Source organism: Acartia tonsa, chromosome 13, assembly GCF_053477335.1.
Source record: "Acartia tonsa isolate MP-2025a chromosome 13, ASM5347733v1, whole genome shotgun sequence".
Lineage (NCBI taxonomy): Eukaryota > Metazoa > Arthropoda > Copepoda > Calanoida > Acartiidae > Acartia > Acartia tonsa.
In genome coordinates, this window is record NC_137272.1 from 1,481,133 (window position 1) to 1,508,076 (window position 26,944).

A 26,944-nucleotide genomic window follows, 5' to 3' on the forward strand; every position below is an offset into this window, starting at 1 on the left:
AGATTTAGGGATCTGAACCCGCGGCAAGAGGCTGAACTGGAGAAACAACTGGACACCTGGCTAAAGGAGGGAGTTATAGAGCCGTCAGACTCCGCATGGAGCAGCCCCCTGGTGCCCATCAAGAAGAAGGACGGGAGCACCCGCTGGGCCGTCGACTACAGAGCCCTCAACAAGTGTCTGGAGCTGGACAGCTACCCCCTGCCTAGGATCCAGCAGTTGGTGGAACGAGCTGGCGGGCACCGTGTCTACAGTGCTTTAGACGCGGTGGCCGCATACTACACCATCCGTGTGTCCGAGGACAGCCGGCCCTGCACCGCCTTCACCACCCCCAGGGGCTTGTATCAATGGAAAAGGATGCCCTTTGGCCTGGCTACGGCACCGTCTGTCTATTCCAGGTTTATTGCAGGGGTCCTCAACCCACTAGGCACAGCCAACCTCCAGTCATACCTTGACGACGTCCTGACCTTCCACCAGGATACCTGGGCCCACCTGGCCAGGCTCCGAGAGGTCTTGGAAGCCCACCGTAGGGGAGGGATCCGCCTCAAGCCAGCCAAGACCAAGTTGTTCCGATCCAAGGTGGATTATCTGGGTCACACCCTCAGCCGTGAGGGGATAGCCATGCAAGAGGACTATATTGACCGCATCTTGGACTGGCCAGCCCCTAGCACCCCCAAGGATTTGCTGGCGTTGCTGGGGTTCTTTGGATACTACCGCCTGTTCATCCCAGAGTATGCAGACCTCACCTACGAGATGAATCGGCAGAAGACGGCCAAGGCCCTAACCTGGACGCCTGAGATGGAAGCCCAGCTGCTGCAACTCAAGGACAAGTTCCGCAAGGCCCCCATCCGAGCGCCGCCCAGGTTTGATTTGCCAGCGGTGTTCCAGCTCACCACAGATTTCAGCAGCCGCGCCATCTCTGCCATACTGAGTCAATGCCAGGAGGGCAAGGAGAGGCTGATTGCCGCCGTGGGGCGCAAGACAACCGACCCTGAGACGCGCTACCCGTCCTGGAAGGGAGAGATGGCCGCCATTATGTATGGGATCCGAAAATTCCACGGCATCTTGTCCTACCGCAGCTTCCAGATCAACACTGATTCCTCTGCCTTGCTACAGATGAAATCACTGAACACATCCACAGGGATGGTGGCCCGCTGGCAGGAGGAGCTAGCGGCCTTAGACTTTACCGTCTGCCACAGGCCTGGCACCCAGAATACCAACGCCGACGCCCTCAGCCGCCGGGAAGATGCCAACATGCCAACGGCTAGCGCCAAAGAATTAGCAGAGCAGGCTGAGTATATCCACAACCTTTGCCAGCTAGGGGAGGCCGCAGCTAGCCGGCCTCCTGCCGCCCGACTGGATTCAGCTAGAGTATTGGAGGCCCAGACACAGGACCCCCTCCTGCTCCGTGTCCGCCAATGGGTGGCTGATGGCAAGGCCCCAACCAAGGCTGAGCTGCGTGGCAAGGAACGAGACGAGCAGCAGTACGCCAGTCGCTTCCCCGCCCTGGGGCTTGACGAGCACGGCTGCCTCACCACCACTGACCAGACTCTGACAGGAGAGAGGACAAGATACCTGCTGCCTTCGGCCCTCCAGCAGGACGCGTTCTTTCTAGCCCATGGGACCCCCATGGCTGGGCACTTTGGGATGGACGCAACTATCGCCCGCGTTGCCATGCACTTCTGGTGGCCCAACCTGGCCCGTGACGTCCGCCTGATGGTACAAACCTGCCCTGAGTGTGTCCAGAAAGTTACCAAGGAGAGGCTGAAGCAGGGGATCCACGTGCCCTCCCGCCAGGGGTATCCACAGCAAGTCCTATTCATCGACCTGGTGGGGCCACTGCCAGAGACCCCAGCTGGGAACCGCTACATCCTCACCTGCCAAGATGGATTCAGCCGGTTTGTCAGCCTCTACGCCATCCCCAACAAGCGCACCCTCACGGTGGCTGAAGCCCTGTTGCACCGCCACCTGGCCACGTTCGGATGTCCCCTGAAGATCCATTCCGACAATGGAATGGAATTTACCGGCCAGGTATTCCAGGAACTGGCCTCCAGGCTTGAGATTGGCCTGACACATCCACCACCCTACAACCCGCAGTCCAACCGAGTGGAGAGGTTTCATAGGACGCTCAACACAGGCATGCGCCTGTTCCTAGACAGAGACGATAACAACTGGGAGCCCCACCTGCCTGCCATCGCCTTTGCCTACAACACCAAGGCCTGCAGATCCACTGGCGTGACCCCGTTCCTGGCCTTCTTTGGGAGAGAGGCCAAACTTCCGGTGGACATGGTGCTACGGCTGCCAGAGACCGAATATGCTTCAGTTCCAGCTAACGTCCAAGCTCTCTTGCAGCGCTACTATGCAGTGTATGATGCCATCCAGCAGAAGGAGGAGGGAGCCATCAGGAGGAGCGCGGCAGCTTACGAAGGCACGGCCAAGTATGAGGTTGGAGACTTGGTCTGGTACCTGGCCCCCCGCCTGGTGCCAGGGAAGGCAGCCAAGATTACCAAGAGATGGACTGGCCCCTGGAAAGTAGTGAGGAAAGCTACAGAAGTCCATTATGTCATTAAACCTGCCTCTCCAGTAGCCAGGATCTCAGAAGTTACCGCGCATGTAGGCCGACTGCGCAAATACACTGGAGATGTGACTGCCCACCAGATCCCAGAAGACATCCAAATTGACATGGACGGCGACGAGGATGCCACCGAGCTGCCAGTTGGAGCGGCGGCGCCCGCAGCTAGCAACCCAGGAGAGCTCCCAGTGCACCAGCCAGCCGCAGCCGCCCCACAGCCTAGCGGCCAAGATCGTGACCCAGTGGAGGAGAACCTGCAGGAGCAGCCCAACGAACCACCGCCGCCGCCGCCCGCTCCAGAGCCACTCAGAGATGCCATCTGGAACCCTGACGCGGACATGGAGAACCTGCCAGCCAGCAGCGAGCCTGTAGGAGAAGAGCCGGCCACGGCGATGGAAGAGGCCGCCCCAGAAGAAGAAGAAGAAGCCATGTGCCCCCTGCTGATGACAGCCATCCCCATCCGGGTAGGAGCTAGGAGACCAAGCAACCTGAATCAAGCAGGCGCCCCCATGGAATTCTATGCACCCTTTGCCATCACCATTCCCCCCTTAGGAACCACCAGAGTTTGCCTAGGCCTCCGTGTCCAGCTACCAGCCGCGACAGAACTGATCCTGCAGACGAGGCAAAATTTCCAGCGGCGAGGCTTGGCCGTCGCCAACCCACGCCTAGAAGCCAACCAGGAGCTGACAATGCTGATCACCAACCACAGTCAGACCGAGCAACGAGTGTCCCAGGGAGCCTGTGTAGCCCGAGCTGCCCTCCATCGAGCTGTGCCCCAAGAACTGCCTGTCCGGCGCAGGCATAGGCTGTCGTATCCCCAGGTTCAAGGCCTGGTGGCTCAGGAGCCACGCAACCCTTGAAGGGGAGGTTGTGGTAATACGACACCCAGACGGACAGGCCGTTTGCAGAGTTGCTTCGCTGTGACTTATGATAACAAACCCCCCGCACTAATCCTATTATATCACCATCCATCTCATGACCGCTGTTGACCCCGCACCCAGCGGTCAAACTAGCCTGCCTAAATGTGGGGAGGGGACTCAAACATGCAACTATCACGAGTCCCTCACGCGCTTATATAATCGGGAGGCGTTGCCTCCCCTTTTACCACCGCTGCCCCCACAGCCTGTCTACCGTCGGGCGCTAAGCCCTAGCGCCCCACACCCCCTTCAAACCTAACCATTGTTATATTTTGTTGTATATATATAGTAAACATAACTTGTAAATATTATTCAGTTTAAATATATAATTTCTGTATGATTGAATCCTGCTTGTTTGTTTGGTAGAATACTTAAAGGCTAGGGCTCGTTGAATCCGAACTTGTTACCCCGTGGGCCGAGAACGCTCGGCTTACCAGACATTTAATATCAAAAAGTTTGACCAAAATTTAAAATATATTTCGTAGAATAGATTTTTATTAAAAAGTTCATACAAACCGAATAATTAATTCGGCAATTCTATAAAAATTTTAGAAATGTATGATAATCCTTTTTAAAAGCGAAGCTTTTTATAATTAGGGTCGGTCCGTCCGTTCGTCTGGGACAGTTAGATCTTTTCATTAATTTTAAACAGGTCAGAACTGTCCTATCGATTTCAAACTTTGTATGATGATTCCTTTTCGACAACAAATTTTATATGTTATAACTATTCTATTTATCTGATTTTTGAAATACCGATTCTTTTTTCAACAAGTGTTAATGTTCGTTTGTCAACCCATTTTAGAGCTTTGCTTTCATGAATGTTGTCATCCTTGCAGGATAGCTTCTCATAGGTCCTTAAAATGTGTATAACTAGACAAATTATTTCTTAAAATACATATTTTAAATAAAATAAAAACATTTAAAATGCCACTAGAGGCCTCTAGGGGCGTAACCGCTAGTATTAATAACAGCATTACAAAAAAATAATATCTTTAAGATTATACATATGTTAAAAATATGTCATCAAGACCACTTTGATTTATTGGTTGAAAAGAAAAAACACCGTTTTTTTTGATGACACAAATTTTCTTTTTATTTAATTCTGTGAAATGAAGCATTTAAAAACCTTTTTCTCTCCAGAGCGGCCCTTCCGGATATTACAATTTCTATAATATTTATTTAAGGTTTTAACAAATAAAAGAATTGGAAGATTTTTTTTACAATTTTAGAAGGTTTTTTTAAAATTGCTTTAATTTTTTAATTATTTTAATTTTGCTGTAAACGAAAGTGGGAAATTTCTTTGTTCTTAATCGGATGCAAGTAAAGTTTTAATATAGTGCCTATAAAAATGACATCATACAATACAAATGACCAATTATAGGCCAGTACAAATTTCATGATTAAGGGCTGTTATTATACTAGTCCCCAATGTTTTATATTAAAGTTTTCTTATTCGTTGGCTTAACAACTTTAGGGACTTTTACTGAATTTTGATTGGTTGGTTTATTATACTTTTCCACCACTAACTGTAATCTACAGATAGGGTAATTTTGTGTATCATCATTGGGGATGTACATCAATTTAGCAGCCATTGTCTTATCCCTTTAGATTCCTGCTTTTTTGTACTGTGGCTTTTTCTAGCAGGCACAACTGGATTATTCAGGGATCTAAAGGGATAAGACAATGGCCGATAAATTGATGCACATCCCCAATGATGATACACAAAATTATCCCTTCTGTAGATTACAATTAGTGCTTGAAACGTTTGAACACTCAACTAAGTAAACAAACCAATTGAAAATTCAATAAAATTCCCCAAGGTTGTTAAGCCAACACATAAGAAAACGTTATTGTAAAACTATGGGGACTAGTTTAATAAATAGCCCATTGTCCCCTCTCTCTCTTTACAGTACAGCCTTTTCTACCAGATACAACTTATGGCTCAATTGTCAATCGTGTTATATTCAACTCAGGGATTTAAGGGATAAGACAATGGCCGATAAATTGATGAACATTGAACACCCCTAATGATGATCCTCGAAAGTCCCTCTTCTGTAGATTACACTTATTGGTTAAAACCTTTGAACACCTACGTTAATGAACCAATCACACTATAGTCCCCAAAGTTGTTAAGCGAACGAATAAGAAAACGTTATTTTAAAACTTTGGGGACTAGTGTAATAAACAGCCCAATGTCCCCTGCCTTCCCTGGTATTATGGCTGAACTGTCAATGGTGTTACTTTTATATCTGCACAAATTCTAGAAATTAAAAATAATCCCGAAACCAATTTCCAATATGGCTTTGAAACCGATTAATATCCGCTGGATTAGAACCGGTTCACAGTTATACTGAAAAACCATGTATTGCATGTTATTACATTCAATTTTCCACGAATATTAAAATAAAAATTATAAAATTAATACTAGTTTTGTTAGTCCAGGCCTTCGGCCTCTCGGGGCTAACAAAATTGGTTTTAATTTTATAATTTACTATTTTAATATACGCGGAAAGCTGTCTATAATACGATGCGATAAATAACCAATTCATTTAATTTATAAATTTTGGTATTTATGCATTTGAAAGCTTCTTTGGAAAGGAGATTTAAAAGATTTTAATTTCTTATACAACTAGAATGAAAAAATTCATTAAAGTAAAGCTTAAAATTAAATAAATCATTAATAACATTAGTATCAATTATGGATCGCGTCGTGTTATAAGCTTTCCGCGGATATTATAAATAAAAATCATAAAAGTAAAACCAGTTTTGTTAGTCCCGAAAGGCTGAAGGTGGTGGCTTACAAAACTGCTATAAAGTATATGGTTTTATTTTAATATTTATGGAAAATTTTCTTTAACACGATGCTATACATAATATTTCAGTATGGATGATGTCCGGTTCTAATCCAGCGGATATGAATCGAACCCATACTAGAAAAATATCATAAAACTTCTCTAATCTATTATAATTTAAGAAAAAAAAGTATAAATATTCCATAAACTTGTATAATACCTTTCAAAGCGTTGAAATTGACCAAAAAATTGGAAGACAATGGACAATAAATTAATGAAAATCCTCAATGATGATACACAAAATTACCCCCTCGGTAGATTAAAATTAGTGGTTGAAAAGTTTGAACACTCAACTTAATGAGCCAACCATCAAATTTCCAAAGTTGTTAAGCCAACGAATAAAAAAAACGTTATTTTACGACTTTGGGGACTAGTGTAAGAAACAGCCCATTGTCCCCTCTCTCTCTCTGCAGACTTTATATTTTTAAAAAATATAGAATTCTTTTTCATGATAAAAAATCTATTTTTTGTGTATGAAATATAAGATATCGTGCTGAAAAACAATTATATTTTTAATTATCTTTCTTATTACACTTTTTATGTACGTAAATCGGTATGGAGATAATTCAGAAGCGTAGCTACTTTATAATTAATTTGTTGTCTGCTGATGAATGGGATGTTTACACTAGTCCCTAAATTTCTATAAAATCGTTTTCTTATTCATTGGCTTATCAACTTTGGGGACTATCATTTTAAATTTTGATTAATTGGTTCATTTAGTTGAGCGATCAAACGTTTCAGCCACTAATTTTAATCTATAGAAGGGGTAATTTTTGTGTATCCTCACTGGGGATGTACACCTATTTATCGGCCATTGTCTCATCCCTTTAGATCCTTGAGATTTGTCACTCACAGGAAGGGAGAGGGCATTGGACTTAAAATTATACTGGTGCCCACTTTTGCATATTAATAAGCACAAAAGAATTGGGGACTTCTACTAAATTATGATTGGTTGGTTCAAACTAGAAGTGTCCAAACTTTTACACCAACGTTTTCCATATAAATTTTTCTTGTTTTGTTTTAAACAATTCTTGTTTATTGATGGAATATAATTTTTATTTGGTATTTCATGATTTTATGTAATTGACCTTTACTAGTAATAATTACAATAATATACATAATAAAATATTTATCTATCTATCTATCTATCTGTCTATCTATATATCTATCTATCTGTCTATCTATCTATCTATCTATATATCTATCTATCTATCTATCTATCTATCTATCTATCTATCTATCTATCTATCTATCTATCTATCTATCTATCTATCTATCTATCTATCTATCTATCTATCTATCTATCTATCTATCTATCTATCTATCTATCTATCTATCTATCTATCTATCTATCTATCTATCTATCTATCTATCTATCTATATATCTATCTATCTATCTATCTATCTATCTATCTATCTATCTATCTATCTATCTATCTATCTATCTATCTATCTATCTATCTATCTATCTATATATATATCTATCTATCTATCTATCTATCTATCTATCTATCTATCTATCTATCTATCTATCTATCTATCTATCCAACTATAGAGCAGGTCTCAATGATTATTAATATAAAGTGTTTCTTACAGGATCCAAGAACGTGATGAAGGTTCTTCTGGAAAGTAAGTACACATTTTCTTTTTAAACAGCTAAGCTTTTCTATGATTAGGGTCTGTACGAACCTACGTCACTTGTAGCTCGTTAATTTTAGGCATGTTATAATTGTTCTAGCTATTTGAAACTTTGGATGATTATCCCTATCACAGTTAGGTATAACTTAGTAAGTGAAGCATCTCTATATATAATCAAGTAAAAAATGTAAGTATGTCCTTAAACAGAATCCTGTATTTAAGAAGTTTTGCACCAAATTTACTTACAATTTTGTTTAGTCTTATGCATTAACATTCTGCTAATTCAGTTCTGACACCCTACAAGTGTATATGTTCGTTTGTGGAAATCATTACTTTGCTTTTATGGATCTTTGTTTTTGTATTATTGAATATAATTGCTTTAATATATGTCTCATATCGGGCTAACAAAACTGTCCTTAGTATTAAAATATATCATTTTACTATCCACGGAAATGTATATTTTTAGTAGCGAAGCTACTCTATAATTCACTTTGTCCGTCCGTCCGTCCGTCCGTCCGTCAGTCAGTCCGTCAGTCAGTCCGTCCGTAACGCTATGGGGGAAATGGGATTTACTCAGCTCCTACAAAAGATAGAATTCTGAAATTTTTTGACAACATTCCCATAATTAAGGAGCACAATTAACTATAAAACATCACTGGCGGTCGGACGGCTTTTTAGCAGGTTTTAGGCTATTTTTAGATTTTCTACATTTTCCCCCATATCTTTGGTGTTTATGGTCCGATTTTCAAAATTCTTTCAGTTAAAGATATCAAAATTAAATTTTCCGTCGTTTGAAGAAAATAACAATAACGGTCAGACTGCCTTTTTGCAGGTTTTTAGCTATTTTTACATTTTCCACCATATCTTTGGTGTTTATGAACCGATTTTCAAAATTTTTTCAGTTATAGATATCAAAATCAAATTTCCCGTCGTTTGAAGAAAACAACTATGAACGTCAGACTGCCTTTTTGCAGGTTTTTGGCTATTTTATATTTTTTTTACATTTTCTCCCATATCTTTGGTGTTTTTAGTCCAATTTTCAAATTTTTTTCAGTTAAAGATGTTAAAATTAAATTTCCCGTCGTTTGAAGAAAACAACAATAATGGTCAGACTGCCTTTTTGCAGGGTTTTGGCTATTTTCAAATTTTTTACATTTTTCCCCATATCTTTGGTGTTTATGATCCGATTTTCAAAATATCTGTTTTAGATATCAAAATTAAATTTCCCGTTGTTTGAAGAAAACAACCATGACGGTCATTCCCATCCACGAAATTTTGTGCTTCGCTACTTATGGATGTTGTCATCCTTGTTCAAGTTTATCGACCCCTTCTTTCACTTTAATAAAGTTTTTAGTAGGGAAGTCCGTCAGTCCGTCCGTAACGCTATGGGGGAAATGGGATTTACTCAGCTCCTATAAAAGATAGAAAGCTGCAAATTTTTGACAACATTCCCATTATTAAGGAGCACAATTAACTATAAAACATCAATGGCGGTCGGACGGCTTTTTAGCAGGTTTTACGCTATTTTTTTATTTTCCACATTTTTCCTATATCTTTGGTGTTTATGGTCCGATTTTCAAAATTTTTTCAGTTAGATATATCAAAATTAAATTTTCCGTCGTTTGGAGAACCAACAATGACGGTCAGACTGCCTTTTTGCAGGTTTTTTTTGCTATTTTTATATTTTTTACATTTTCCCCCATATCTTTGGTGTTTATGGTCCGATTTTCAAACTTTTTTCAGTTAAAGATATCAAAATTAAATTTCCCATCGTTTGAAGAAAACAACAATGACGGTCAGACTGCCTTTTTGCAGGTTTTTCCCTATTTTTATATTTTTACATTTTCCCCCATATCTTTGGTGTTTATGGACCGATTTTCAAATTTTTTTCAGTTAAAGATATCAAAATTAAATTTCCTGTCATTTGAAGAAATCAACAATGACGGTCAGACTGCCTTTTTGCAGGTTTTTGGCTATTCTTTTATTTTTACATTTTCCCCCATATCTTTGGTGTTTATTAATCGATTTTCAAAACTTTTTCAGTTAAAGATATCAAAATTAAATTTCCCGTCGTTTGAAGAAAACAACAATGACCGTCAGTCCCATCCACGAAATTTTGTGCTTCGCTACTTATGGATGTTGTCATCCTTGTTTATAATATAATGAGATAGTCCAGTTGAACAAAATATATAATTCTACTACAATTTCATACTGTGTAAATTAAATTAAAACTTTTGAGACAAAAATTGAATTCCTAGTTATGTAATTTAGTTTGTTATACAAACCAACCAAGTGGAGAGAGAGGGGACAATGGGCTGTTTATTACACTAGTCCCCAAAGTTTTATAAAAATGTTTTCTTATTCTTTGGCTTAACAACTTTGGAAACTTTTATTGAATTTTAATTAGTCTGTTAATAAGTGGAGTGTCCAAACGTTTTTACTACTAATTGTAATCTACATAAGGGGTAATATTGTGTATCATTATTGGGGATGGTCATCACTTTATCGTCTACTGTCTTATCCTTTAGATCCATGTAGTCAAACACTTCCTAAATTTTGAAAATATTGGTACTTTTTAAAATTTAAATTAAAATAAGGGTGATGGGTATGTCCTGAGGGTTCTACCCCTGCGGTGCCCTTATCCTGCAGGTTTATCCTGTAATAGATTTAACCTAACATAACCTAAAAGTAATAAATAAAACTTATACTTCCCTTATTTTCATTTTTTAGCTATGGTATAAAAGCCAAAATGTTTGCTTTTTACAATTGTCTGTTATGTAAATTTAAGTTGCATAACATGTATTTGAAAGTTAAATTACATATAGTTTTAATTTACTCCTCTTTTCTCTTTCTTTCTCACTAATTCTCTCTCTCTCTCTCTTTTTCTCTTTATCTATCTATCTATCTCTCTATATAGTTTTAATTTACTCCTGTATTATCTTTCTCTCTACTTTTATCTCTCTCTCTATATATATATATATTTCAGCGGCTTCGCCCCCTAGAAGCCTCAAGGGGCACTCATGTGTGGTGGGTTAGAATTCGACAACTAAATTTTTTATTTTAGTTTTAAAAATAAGAATTTAAAAAATGTTGTTTTTTTTTTGGGGGGGGTAATTTTTATAGGGGAATTTCTCTTGGGAAGTGGTGGTACCCTTTCCTCAAAAAGTTATATCAGGATATATATGTATATTATATTACGTATTAGCAGCTACGCCCGTAGAGGCCTCTTGGGATACTTAAAGGGAGAGCAGGTTGATTTTGACAACCTAATTTCCTATTTTTTAGATTTAAAAAGAAGTAGAAAAACCATTCGGAGATGGGAATTTTTTTGGAGGGGGTATAGTAGAATATCCCCCTTTTTTATTATAGTTTTAAAAAGAAATTCATTTATTTTTCTTTTGGGGGTGTGTTGGCCCCTAATAAATAGCTTAAAACTATCACAGGACCAGTATGTATATTCCCTGTTTAGTAGAGCCCAATTGATTCAGTGGTTACTAAGATCTTAGGGGTTAGACAGACAGACATATCGTTCTACTTTGTATTATAGATATACAGACAAACAGACGGATATGTAAAACTTTACTAAAAAAAGAAGGAATAATGTTTGTATGCTACCAAAACTGGTGGTTGGCAATTTCTTTTATACATATTTACATAAGGGCACTTTCCCTTATAGTGCCTTGTCGAACACTTAGCACCCGCCCCCCCCCTTATTTTTTTTATTTAAATTACTTGGATAATGAACAGAAAACGAAGTAGAGGGTTTCGTCGTATTTTCACAATAGCATTTGATAGGCTATTTTAGATTAGGTAAGGTAAATGTTAATGATTGCCCCGCAGGGTTAGGGCCTCCAAAGGAGCTAGAAATAGGAGAAAAGCTACTGTGAAAATACGACGAAACCCGTTACTTCGTTTTCTTTCCATGATCCAATATCTTTAGGTCAGGTTAGGTTAGGTTATATTTGGTGCTTGTTAGCCTCGCAGGGTTAGTGCACCGCATTTATAAGGTCACGACGGGGTAAAACATAGCCTTATTTTTAATTTATTTTAAAAATAAGGAGTGGGGGGGGTGTTAATTGCTCTATTGACACTCTATGGGAAAGCATCTACATAAGTAGTAAACATTACATTACATACATAGGTAAACATTACATAGATAGATAGATAAATCAGGGATCTAAAGGGATAAGACAATGGCCGATTTTATGATGTACATCCCCAATGATGATACACCAAATTATCCCGTCGTTCGGAAACTTGATAAGCCAACCAACCAAAATTCAATGAAAGTCCCCAAGGTTGTTAAGCCAACAAGTAAGAAATATATCAAAATACTTTGGGGACTATTGTAATAAACAGCCCAATGTCCCCTCCCTCCCTGTAAAACATAGATTGATAGTAAGATAGACAAAAAAGTTATATATATTGTAGAAATATAGATATAAAAACCTTGGCTTGGTTGAATGAATATATTGATTAATAATACAAATTAGTCTGAATCGACTAAGAATATTACAAAATAATGGTTCAAAAATTTGGACACTCCCAATTTGGAACCAACCAATTAACATTCATTAGAAGTATCCAAAGTTTTAAGAAAAACTTTGGGTACCAGTATAATTTAAAGTCCAATGTTCCCTCCCTTCATGTTATATTTGTTGTAAAAACATATTTTTTCCATATTTTATGTATCCATTTACATATTAATATATCTTAGGAAAAAATAGAGAGATTGGGCTGTTTATTGCACTAGTCCCCAAAGTTTAGTAATACAGTTTTCTTATTCGTTGGCTTAACAACTTTGGGGACATTTACTGTATTTTGATTAGTTGGTTTATAAGATAAGATAAGATTTAAAGATAAGATTTATTTTCCCCAAAGGTACAACATATTTTATTAGATATATATTATAAATTATGTTACTATGCTTGATTTGTTTGATTCATCTGGTTTGTTGTGTTTGGTGCAGGTTAGATAATAATATACATAATAACAATTATTAAGTACCTAGCATGGAATTGGCCGAACTTCATCTCCACCTAGTTACCAGGCCAGTTTAAATTGAATGGAGACAATATTTTACAATAAAAATTCCATGCAACATTGTACCAGATAGTTGGCATAACCCTTTAAGGGTTGTGGAGCCACTGGTGTACTTTGACGCTTGCCAAGCCGATACAATGTTATATGTGCAAATAAATAATAATCTTAACAATGAAACAATATCTTGCTGTGTATTTCAGACATCCTCCTACTATCAGTTGCAACTTCTCCAAGCGTGAATTCGGAACAATTAAGGAACCAAAACCTCCATAAGGAGTCGCTATTCCCGTTGAGATCCCTTTTCAGCTCCAAATAGACAGTTTCCTTTAAATCAAATTATTTTCATTATAGAGTGGAGTTTTGTCCGGGTTTTAAGGACATCTCCACACCAATAATTACAGGGTAACGGCAAATTTCGCGATAACACTTGGTCCAATCCAAAAAATCCAAAAAAAAACCAAAGAAAAGTCCAAAAAAGGACAAGAATACCCTAATAATAATCATATCGTGTACTTAAGTGAACAAGGTGTAATGGTTGGTTTCGATTCCTACGGAATCTGATTTTTATTTTTGAGAATGGATATAAAAAATCCTAAGAATAGGTCATATGCGATTCCTACGGAATCTGATTTTGGTATTTTGATAATGGGAGTGTGTCCCTAAATATGTATGGTTCGATTCCTCCGGAATCTGATTTTTGTGTTTTGAGAACTGGTCACAGCATGGCTGTGAATGGGGCAACAAAATGGGAGAGGAAGAGGGGGGGGGGGGAGGGGGTTTTAAGGGAAGGCGAAAACGTATCATTAATCCATTGATTCCACTCCTTTTGAAGGTAAAAGGGTGAAAGTGGGTCATGTTAAAAAAGACTGTGGCGTGCTATTGCGCGCGTAATTTGGTTATAGCTTTGCTTTAGTGAGGTTTAAATCTTACTATTGTTTAGACACGAAATGTTCGGAGAGGAAGAATACCAACAAATGTGGCAGCCGCTACGCAATAGATTGACAATAACATATGAACGACTTCTCAATATAGTTAATGGTGACAATGTCAGTGACGAAGTACGTCGTGAGGTAGCCCGTCTTCTATACCAACAGGGTTATTTAGAAACCGAGTTGGCCCTCACACTATACAACCCAAACAAGGACATGGAGTTTCATGAAGCTAAATTGGGTGAAATTGCTGAGCGGATAACTGCTCAAGAGGGGGCCTGTCTCCAGCTATAGTTCCAGAAGTTGGCCATTTCCGGTTTGAACCAGTTACGGTCAAGTTCTCTACGACTTTATATACAAGATATCCACATGATGTTCACAAAAATCAACAAAAATCAACAATGAATCAACAGAAAAAAAACTGCAAAAAGTTACTGATATGGCTATTGAAATATAAAATTGTTTTTGAAGAATAATACAGTTTAGTTTTATCCAAAAAAGTAAAAGTATTAAAAATATCATAAATTATCATAAATTCATTGATTTGTTTAATAAATCCTAGATATCTTGCTATGAACTTTTATTTTTTTTATGAAGGATGTATAGAGTAATAGGATGTCTGTTAATATTTCGCTATGGATTAATTTTCATTAGCATAAAAAAGTGAAGGAATTCAACAGGTTAGGGGGAGGAGGGGGGGAAAAAACTAGAAGGGGAGTGGTGGGTGGTTTGTGCGCGGCCGTGACTTCCAGCTAGACAGACGGAGCGGCGCCTATCGTTTGGTATATACTGGGGGGGAGAAAAATAGGGGGAGGGGGGAAGAGTGGTTTTCCGGTAAAGCACGGCAGAATAAAGCAAAAGAATAAAGCAAAAGAGGGGGCGGGGGGGAGACAATTGGTTGTAAAGCATAGGGGGAATACGCGGGAAATCGGAAGTAGGGAAAGTTATTTATTAATTAATAAGTTAAATTAAGATTGAATAATGCATGGTATTAAGACACAAGGGGGGTATAAATATGGGGGTGGGTAGGGTCAAAGTTCAATTGTCTCAGAAATGTCAGATCAAGAAGAGGAAGTTGGACAAGGCCAAGGTGCTTTACCGGATGGGGCGCCGGAAGTTCCGGAGGAGGCTGGAGGAGAAGAAGATGTTCCCCTCCAAGACCAGGTGCAGGAGCTCATCGCCATGTTGAACTCAAGCGATGAAATCGATGATCCTGCACCCGTGCACGGCGTCCAGCAGCTGCTGAACCTCGCGGCAGTGCCTGATCTACTCCCATTTCCGGGGGTAGACAGGCGCTGTCTGGACCTCTGGTTTATGGTCAAGAGGAGGTTAATGGGCGTCGTGTACGAGGGCGACAGACTTATGTGGAGGAGATTCCGCCAAGACGCCATCGATGAGGAGATCCTCCGCATGATGTACTCCAACTATGGGTTAGTCGTGAGGCTAATTTCAGTAATGCCCACGTACGCCCGCTCCTTCCAGGCCAACATGGATTCCATCGCCACCATGGACCGCTTGGTCACCGTCCAGCAGGACCTTGTGGAGGAGCTCCTCCAACAGGAACCCGACGACGTCGATGACTCCAGCGACTACGACGAGTAGATGGCTATGCCCACTACATGAGCTTAACCAGTCCAGTCAGCGATAGTCATATATTAAACAAAATTTTCGATATCTAAATTTGAATAAATAAATATATTTTTGGTCAAAATTATGAAAAAACTTTGTTATTTTTTTTATTAGATAAAATAGAGGTAGAGGTTGCGCGATTCGTTAGTTGCTTGATAAAAAATATATAATATAATAGAAGAAGTCAAAGTCAAAATATAAAATGTAAAATGAATAAAGTGGATAAGAAACAAACTATGCTAAAGCTACTCTATACATAGGTATGTATGTCGGTTCCTACGGAACCTACTCGTTGAGATTTGAGGTTGAATGTTCAAACGTTTCAGTATAATCCATAGAATTTTGAGTATCATCATTGGGGATGTACATCAATGTATCGACCATTGTCTTATCCCTTTAGATCCCTGGTAAAAAAACACTTTGGTAAAGCAACCCACCCATAGATACTTAACTTAATATACAGAAGGGGTAATATTGTTTCTCATCATTAGGGATGTAAATCAAATTATCGACCATTGTCTTATCCCTATAGATCTCTGGAAAAAAACACTTTGGTAAAGCAACCATCTGAATATAAACAAGACGAATAAACATACAAACCTTTCGACAAACAAAATAGATAAATACTTAACTTAATATACAGAAGGAGTAATATTGTTTCTCATCATTGGGGATGTAATCAATTTATCAACCATTGTCTTATCCCTTTAGATTTCTGGAAAAAAAACACTTTGGTAAAGCAACCCACCCAATATAAACAAGACAAATAAACATACAAACATTCCGGGCAAACAAAATTGATAGAATGTGGTTGAGATCTAGTAGTCTGCAAATATACGCAAGTTTTAAAAGTACAATGGCAAATAAACACTAAAAAAATCAGAGAGAGAGAAAGAGAGGGATTAATGGGCTGTTTATTGCACTAGTCCCCAAAGTTTTATAATAACGCTTTCTTATTCGTTGGCTTAACAACTTTGGGGACTACAGTGAATTTGATTGTTTGATTCATTACGTTGAGTGTTCAACCACTAATTTCAATCTGTATTAGGGTTATTTTTGTGTATCATCATTAGAAATAAACATCAACTTATCTGCTATTACATACCTTTAGATCAATGGGTTAAAAATCTTGTATATTTTTTCCCTAATAGTTGTATTCGAGAAAATCTCTTATGTACAAAATTTGTGCTATACATTATCGGACCCTAAATTAAGCAATCACCAGTTAGATAGACAGAAAAGTACAAGGAGAAAAAGATATAATAATAGATAGAGGTAAAAAGATAGAAATAGATAAAAAGTAATTTAGATAGAAAAACAGAAGGAAATGATGATTAGGATGGTATCCGAAAGATAATGAAAATAAAAAAGATAGAAAATCTAAGAGCATACAAAATTATGTCTTTTTCTGTTTTTTATTTTTGTCTAAAATGGTCTCTCTTTAACCTCTGGTGATCACAAAATGATATTGGAGAACCTATCCTATTATATATCTATCTATCTAGTTGAAACCTGCGGGGCTCCCAAGATACCCAACATAATGTAGAACCTAACCTATTATATATCTATCTATCTAGTTGAAACCTGCGGGGCTCCCAAGATAGCCAACATAATGTAGAACCTAACTTATTATATATCTATCTATCTAGTTGAAACTTGCGGGGCTCCCAAGATACCCAACATAATGTAGAACCTAACCTATTATATATCTATCTATCTAGTTGAAACCTGCGGGGCTCCCAAGATAGCCAACATAAAGGAAAACCTAACCTATTATATATCTATCTATCTAGTTGAAACCTGCGGGGCTCCCAAGATAGCCAACATAATGGAGAACCGAACTGCCAAACCCGGTGATCAAATTACATTCAATTGCAAGGTAAAACAAAAGTTACATATTTGGCAGCTCTTTATTGTGCCTATAATAAAATGACTTCATACAATACAAATTATCAATGATAGGCTAATTAACATACTAAATATTACCAATGGCAGTCCAGTATGCGTTTTAATTGACAAATGGTAGGCCAGTATGAACTCTTTTTTTAAAGGCACAATGAAAAGCTTCAAATATTTGTCTGCTCCTATACATGACCACTCTATATAATTATTAATATTTTACAAAAGGACAAAAAAGGAGATAGTAGACAATTTTTTTTTGTCTTCAATAGCCAATATCAATTTAAATTTTTAATTAGTACTTGATAGTATTAACCCTCTCGGGGGGGGGCGTTGAACCCCCCCCCCCCTCCGTTTTTTTCTATCTCATTTTCTGTGTGTGAAAGATAAAGAGCCCAAACTGCGTGACTTTTTAAGTTTGGGTATGACACATAACTGAGAGTTGTAATTTTTTGAATATCGGCATTCTGGCGGGAACAGGATGCCAGCAAACCTGGCAGGGTCATCCAGGTAAAGAGCAAAACTATTTTTTTGACTAAAACAAGCATTTTATCATACCAAAATACTAAAATATCCTCTAGTAGTACATCCTTATATGAAATACAGGTGTTCAAGTCACTTTCAGGTTCCAGGTATGATCCTGCAGGTCCTGATCCTCCAGGTCTCCAGAAATCTTTAAAAGGCTCCTGTGGCCGCAATTTTTGACTTAGAGACTTCAAATTTTAAACTTAAGCTTTTCTTACATGTCTACATAACGTATAAAAATTTTCTAAAGATCCGCCGCCGTTTTCCCGCCGACTGCGGTGGCTGGCAGCTGCCAAGTACAGCTGCGGCCGCTGAAATCTATATTTTGATATTTCTAATGTAAAATTTACATAAAGATAACCATTTTCTGGAAAAAAATTGTTCATCTAGCTTCAAAAATAAGAAAATTACAGCCGTTTGAAATTTTTAAGTAAAAAAAGACCTAAAAACACAGGTTGTTAAATAAAAGGGTGAAGGAAGCGAAAATTGACTTAGACTTATAAAAGGTCGGAAATTCATTATCAAACAGGGGACTTGCACAAAAAAATTTAGCCCTTTAGCTCTAATAGGAACTGATATAATAAGGCCCCTCCCCCCCCCCCCCCCCCGACTGATTAAGGTGCGGCAAGGGGCCCGACTGTAAAGGGTTAGGGTAGACAGCAAAATTTAAGAGCAATGAGTCGTTTGATCACTGATCATATATAAATGTTTGAACGTACGTAATGTATTTCTGATTATTCATTTTTTATTGATAATCGTGATTTTCTCAGGTGCTATATAAAATATCTGCAATAAATTATTATTTACATTTAGGTTGATATGTCTTGTATGGTATCTACAATCAATTGGTATCACGAATTTGAAAATGGGACTGAAATACAAATTAAGGTACAGAACTTTTAGCTTGTTTTCTGTCCCTCTATATGTCCGTCTGTCTGTCCGCCGGGTGCTACAGCCTTGGATATCTTGGAACAATACAATGTCCCCTCTATCCAAACGCCCAACATCCTTTGTCCTAAAGTCCTAACTGTCAGGGATCTAAAGGGACAAGACAATGGACGATAAAATTATGTACATCCCCAATGATGATGCATAAAATTACCTTTCTGTAAATTAAAATTTCTGGTTTAAACGTTTGAACACTCAACCAATCAAAATTCAATAAAAGTCCCCAAAGTTGATAAGCCAACGAATAAGAAAACGTTGTTATAAGTTTTTGGGAACTACTGTAATCCCTGAAAGTTAACCTATTCATTGATGATCTACTAAAAATATACTTTATACTTTATAAAATATACTTATCTAAAACTACTTAAAAATGTCTGAAGATAATATTAAAATATTTTATAAATATGATCATTTTAAAATTATTGAATTTTTAGACATGCAAAGTCTTTATCATGGGAATAAATTTAGATTCTTCTAAGAATATAAAAATGTTTTGGGAAAAATTAGTAGAATATTTCTTATTTTTCCTGCTCTTAAGTAGAATCAAAGAAAAAGGGGACAATTATAGTCCCCAAAGTTTTATAGTAACTTTTTCTTATTCGTTAAGAACAAGTGAATTTTAATGGTTGATTCATTCAGTTGAGTGTATAAACGTGTCAACCACGAATTATAATCTACAGGAGGGTTAATTGTGTGAATCATGTAAATATCTGTCAAAATAGTCTAAAACTCACAATACTTAAAATAGATTGATTTAAATGGTAAAGAGTATTAATTTCCTAAGCTTTAACACTTATACCGAATTGTTACAGGACATACACAATTTAAAATAATATTGCTAATCCAATATGTCTAATTATAAGGAAAGACGAACGGACATACTTAATGTAAATAGCTTCGCTTTAAAATAATCAGATTTCACTTTTCTATCTCTCATTTTTTTCAAGAATTTTCCACTGTCAAAATAGTCTAAAACTTACAATACTTAAAAAAATAGATTGTTTTAAATGTATAAAATATTATACCAAATTTTTACAGAACTCGACACAAACAATTTTAAAATGTTATGATTAGTCTAATATGTCTAATTAAAAGATCAGTGCTACACGTTAAGAAAGACTGACGAACACACTTAATGATGTAGATAGCATCGCTTAAAAAAAGAGTTAGATTACACTTTTCTCTCTTTCTCTCTCTTTTTTTCAAGAATTTTCCACTAAACCGCAAGTATTTCTTTGGAATCCTTAACTTTACACTTTTATATACCACTTCAACTATAGATAGAAAGATGGATATATAGATGGGTAGAACGGCAGATCAATAGTTAGATAGATAGTTATATAGATCTGAGGTTAGATAGTCAGATATATCCCATAATATAAAGTATTTGCTTTTTTTGTCTAAAGTTTGAGATCTCTAAAAATGCTTGTCCGAATTGGTTGCACTCTTCAGGGAAGCTTTATAGATATCTTGATGTGGTTTTAGGATATCACCTAACTTACATCGCCCAACATCATAGCTAAGGGTCGAAGCAACTATTAGTTTATTTAAGTAGTTATGATTTTTTTTATCTAAAGCTTAAGATTAACTACTAAGCCTATTGGGAGCTTCTATATTAGGTAAGCTTCACAAAAGTCTTTTGATGGTTTTAGGCTATTTAATTTTCATATACATGTACATAGAAGTCTGGCTGATAGATAGCTAAATAGACAGATAGATAGATAGACAGACAGGTAAATAGATAGATAGATAGACATAATATTAGATTATAAAGTGTACATATAAGTCTGGCTGAAATCAAGATAGATAGATAGATAGATAGATAGATAGATATATATATATAGATAGATAGATAGATAGATAGATAGATAAACAGATAGATAGATAGATAGACATAATATTAGATTATAAAGTTTACATATAAGTCTGGCTGAAATCCAGATAGAAAAAATATATAGATAGATAAATAGGCAGATATATAGATAGATAGATAGACATAATATTAGATTATAAAGTGTACATATAAGTCTGGCTGAAATCTAGATAGATAGATAGATAGATAGGCAGATAAATAGATAGATAGATAGATAGACATAATATTAGATTATAAAGTGTACCTATAAGTCTGGCTGAAATCCATAGGTAGGTATATAGATAGATATATAGATAGACATAGAGATAGATAGATAGATAGACATAATATTAGATTATAAAGTGTACATATAAGTCTGGCTGGAATCTATAGATAGGTATATAGATAGATAGACAGATAGATAGATATATAATTAGATAGATAGATAGGCATCATATTAGATTATAAAGTGTACATATAAGTCTGGCTGAAATCCAGATAGATAGATAGACAGGCAGATAATTAGATAGATATATAGGCATAATATTAGATTATAAAGTGTACATATAAGTCTGGCTGAAATCCATAGATAGGTATATAGATAGATAGATAGGCAGATAATTAGATAGATAGATAGACATAATATTAGATTATAAAGTGTACATATAAGTCTGGCTGAAATCCATAGATAGGTATATAGATAGATAGATAGGCAGATAATTAGATAGATATATAGGCATAATATTAGATTATAAAGTGTACATATAAGTCTGGCTGAAATCCATAGATAGGTATATAGACATCCAAATAGATAGATAGATGGAAAGATAGATAGATAGAAAGATAGACATAATATTAGATTATTATGTCAATATATACGTCTGGCTGAAATTCAGATAGATAGATAAATAGACATCCAAATAGATAGATAGATAAACAGACAGATAGATAGATAGACATAATATTAGATTATAAAGTGTACATATAAGTCTGGCTGAAATCAAGCTAGATAGATAGACAGACAGGCAGACAGATAGATAGATAGACATAATATTAGATTATAAAGTGTACATATAAGTCTGGCTGAAATCAAGCTAGATAGATAGACAGACAGGCAGATAGATAGATAAAAAGATATAATATTAGATTATAAAGTGTACATATAAGTCTGGTTGAAATCCAGAGAGATAGATAGACAAGCAGACAGATAGACAGACAGATAGACAGACAGATAGATAGACAGATAGACATAATATTAGATTATAAAGTACATATAAGTCTGGCTAAAATCCAAATAGATAGATAGACAAGCAGACAGATATATAGATAGGCAGATAGATTGATATATAGATAGACATAGAGATAGATAGATAGATAGACATAATATTAGATTATAAAGTGTACATATAAGTCTGGCTGGAATCTATAGATAGGTATATAGATAGATAGACAGATAGATAGATATATAATTAGATAGATAGATAGGCATCATATTAGATTATAAAGTGTACATATAAGTCTGGCTGAAATCCAGATAGATAGATAGATAGATAGATAGGCAGATAATTAGATAGATAGATAAACATAATATTAGATTATAAAGTGTACATATAAGTCTGGCTGAAATCCATAAATCAATATTGATAAGAATATAGTAAAGTAAGAATAGGAATAGGAATTATTAAAAACAGTTGGATCATGGAAAGAAAACGAAGTAGCTAGTTTCTTCTTATTTTCAGAGTAGCTGTTCTTCTATTTAAAGCCCTTACGGAGGGCTCTAACACTGCGGAACCAATTTTCTAACCAGGCGGGCAATCATTAACATTTACATAACCTAAAATAACCTATCAAAAGCTACAGTGAAAATACGACGAAATTCGCTACTTCGTTTTATTTCCATGATCCTTTACAGTGAAGCTTATCATTGTCCAGGGAAAATTTCTAACCATTTTAAGGGTAGGTTACCTATACTCTCTTAAGAAAAATAGACCCTAGAAAATATTAGTTCCCCCCCCCCCATACCTGAAAAATTTTTCAATGGCATGGATCTTTAAATGTATAGCCGTTGCCGCTGCCAGAGGTACAGCCACTAACCTAATAGCAATAGTTCAATCAAATTGGCTACGCGTGGCCACAAATCTTTAAACCCCAACCACTTTTTGACTTTTCAGTAAAAATATGAAGAAGAAAAAATAACAATAATACGTAAAAACTTCAAACATTTAAAAATCCATGTTTTATTGGCAGCACTGGCAGAGGCGACGGAAACGGCTACGGCCACGACTACTGCCACGGCTACAGTTACACATTTAAAGATCCAGCTCATTTTTTTTTTCAATGTCAAGTTTTTTTTTTATAAAAAGAGTCCTTATTCCAAAATATAAAAGTTATTAATGTAGTGTCTATATTGTGGTTTAACAGGTCTAGAAAATATATACATACAGCTTTCTTATTTATAGTCTAATTTTAAATTTAAATTGTAAATACAACTTTCTTATTTATAGTCCAATTTTAAATTTTAATTCTAAATCCAACTTTCTTATTCATAGTCTAATTTTAAATTTTAAAATACTCTTATCAAATTTAGGTTTAAGTCATATCAATCATTATAATAAAGTAACAGGATGTGTGTCTGTACCAAAGTATCTCGCTAACCGCTAGAATGATAAGGTTCTTCTTTTATGTAAAGCTTCTTTCTGTAGTGTCTATATTGAGGTTTAACAGGTCTAGAAAAGATATATATACACAGCTTTCTTATTTATAGTCCAATTTCAAAAATATTAAATCAAATTTTAAGTCGAAACAATCCTTGAAAACAGTAAAAGTGTCTGACTAAGACGTCAGAAAAAATTAACAATTAACCAATGAGAAGCCAGTATTTACAATGGAAGGTTTATAACTATTTAGAGGCAGGGTGCCTCCACTCTCCCTTTAAAATCGCCCCTTTTTCTTTTGAAAGTGGACCTCTTCTTCGCTAAAGAGCCACTAGAGGCCTCTATGGGAGTAGCCGCTAGTTAAATATAAAACTATCAAGTTAACTAAATAAAATAAAAAAAACTTATTATTGTTTCTAAATCAATTTTATATTCTAAACATTTATTTTAAGATTGAGTGATTTTCCATTATAAATTGCTTCACAGTAAATAAGTTAATATTTAATTTGAAAATTTCTTTACTAAAAAAATAAATGCTCTTCTATTGCCTAAAAAATTTTCCTCAGGGATCAAAAGGGATAAGACATTGCCCAATAAATTGTTATACATCCCCATTGATGATAAACGAAATTACCCCTTCTGTAGATTAAAATTAGTGGTTGAAACTTTTGAGCACTTAACTTAATGAAACAACTAATTAAAATTCAATATAGTTCCCAAATTATTAAGCCGACGAATAAGAAAACGTTATAATAAAACTTTGGGGACCAATGTAATAAATAGCCCAATGTCCCCTCCCTCCATGATTTTTCCTATTTTTTGGTAAGAAAAACAATTTCAATAAGTGGGATTATCTATAATTCAAACTTTTAATGTATCACTAAATTATTTATAAAAAAAAGAATTTAGCTACTTTTTGGAGGTTTCAAAAACAAACAACTCTCCCCTCTCCCCCTTACATAAAACTGCGCCGCTTCTCTTTTAAGCATAATTTAAATTTAAATTTTATATTTATAATTATAGAGTTATAATCAGGCAGCTACCTGGATCCTCCTGTTGGAGACCTTTTTCGTCTGCTAGCAAATTTTCTTTGCTCTTTTGTGGCGACTTCGATGTGTAATTATTCCCGTGCGCTATTGTTTGATTTTTAATAGATAGTCGACTCTGTTATTTAACCCCTTCCCCCCTCTTTTTTTTGAGTAGCGAAGCTACTCTATAATTCCAAATGTCCGTCCGTCTGTCTTTCTGTCCGTCTGTCTGTCCGTCTGTCCGTCAGACACGGAAAGGGGGAAACGTGATTTTCTCGGCTTCTATTCAAGATAGACAGCTAAAATTTTTAGTGAAGATTTCTATGATATATGCCCATCTAATCTATACATTGTTTTGTCCATCTGTCTGTTATTTGGGGTGCTGGATCGATTTTTAAGTTTTTGTGATTTTATCATCTCCTTTTCAAGATAGAGGGCTGAAATGTTTAGGGAATAATTAATTATACATTCTACATGTTCTTACAAAGTTTTATTAAGATTTGTCTATTAACTACGGTGCTAGATCGATTCCTAGATTTTTAAGTTTTCATGATTTAAAAGGTTTGGTGATTTCTCTATTTACCAAGTTTAATTTGTATTGTATGACATTGCTCTATATTAAATGTTTTCCCGATATCCATTTATTATTTTTTAGTTTCGCTACTTATGGATGTTGTCATCCTTGTTATTCTAATATATCAAAGCAAAAACAAAATTAAAATGTTAAAATGGACTTGCTAGTAATAGTTGTAGAGTTACTACGGGAAAAAAATAATAACTTTTTAAAAGAATTCGTATTAGTTAAAAAGTATTACATAAAAATCAATATACTTGTAAATATTTTTTCTTGATTAAAGTATCATAAAATAAATTCTAATAACATTAATCTTTTTTTTTCATTTTAAAAAGATATCAGTTTACATGAAAACGAAGCTCTTGAGAGTGCCTATAAAAAAGGGAATAAATTTGAAAAATCTTAGCCGAAATGTACCGAATGACGTCATATTAGAATTATTAACTTATATAATATGACGTCATTCGGGTTACTTTGGCCAATTTTTAAAAAATTTTTCTCTTTTTTATAGGCACTATGAAGGGCTTCCAAGAAAAAAAATCCTTTTAAATTCTAGAATTTTGCTATAACGAGTGAACTGCATTTTTCTAACCACTTAAGAAGATTGAAAGTTTCTGGAAAGACTTTGAATTAACATGTCGTTTCAATGTAATATAGACACACAGACAGACAGACAGACAGACAGACACACAGACACACAGATAGACAGACAGACAGACAGACACACAGGACACACAGACAGACAGACAGACACACAGACACACAGACAGACAGACAGACACACAGACAGACAGACACACAGACAGACAGACAGACAATCAGACAGACAGACACACAGACAGACAGACAGACAGGCAGACAGACACACAGGCAGACCTATGCACATACATACAGACAGACAAACATACAGACATATGCACAGACAGACAGACACACAGACAGACATACAGACAGACACACAGACAGACACAGACAGACAGACACACAGGCAGACAGACACACATACAGACACACAGACAGACAGACACACAGGCAGACAGACACACAGACAGACACACAGACAGACAGATAAAAACACAGACAGACACACAGACAGACACATAGACAGACACACATACAGACAGACATACAGACAGACATATGCACATACAGACAGAGACACACACAGACAGACACACAGACATATAGACAGACAGACAGACACACATACAGACATATGCACATACAGACAGACCTGCAAGCCAGGGATCTAAAGAAATAAGACAATGGCTGACAAATTGATGTACATTCCACATGATGATACACAAATTTAGCCTATTTGCAGATCACAATTTGTAGTTGAAACGTTTGGGCAATCAAGTCCCCAAAGTTCTTAAGCAAACGTGAAGGAAAACGTCATTATAAAGCTTTGGGGACTTTAGTAATAAACAGCCCATTGTCCCCTTTCTCTCTCTCTCTCTCTCTCTCTGCAGACGTATTTACATACAGACAGACATAATTATCATTAGCTCTAGCTGCAATACCATATACACATGAAGTTATATTTACCTAACTAAATTTATAACAGATGTAGGGAGGAATGGGACATTATTAATAACACTTGCAAATAAAACAAAAATCTATTATTGCCTAATATCTTTGGACTTTTTTATTAAATTTTACAGATTCCACACTAACTTTTCAACGAATAATTTTAAACTACAGGACTTTAAAATGATTAACGTTAACTAAAGAATAGTTTTGCTACTTTATTCTAAGCTTATTAAATATTAATTTTTTTTTTCAGCGGCCCGGAGATAGAGGTCAACCAGATATTCATATTATCAATTCAGTAAGGTTAGTATTTTTTATTTTTGATAAATAAGCTTCGCTACTTATGGATGGTGT

The 26,944-nt window shown here is 36.4% G+C and overlaps 1 protein-coding gene across 3 annotated transcripts in view; it reads left to right on the top strand.

Moving 5' to 3' along the window:
* Window positions 1-26,944, top strand: part of LOC145304516 (V-set and immunoglobulin domain-containing protein 10-like) — a 121,981-nt gene that overhangs the window by 61,737 nt on the left and 33,300 nt on the right. For 2 of the 3 annotated variants that reach the window (XM_080146400.1, XM_080146399.1), the window contains exons 4-7: window positions 7,923-7,967; window positions 17,371-17,456; window positions 18,815-18,889; window positions 26,844-26,893. In XM_080146400.1, the coding sequence (XP_080002526.1) occupies window positions 7,923-7,967; window positions 17,371-17,456; window positions 18,815-18,889; window positions 26,844-26,893 (256 nt within the window). The remainder of the gene's footprint in view (window positions 1-7,922; window positions 7,968-17,370; window positions 17,457-18,814; window positions 18,890-26,843; window positions 26,894-26,944) is intronic. The other variant, XM_080146401.1, reaches the window with a different exon arrangement.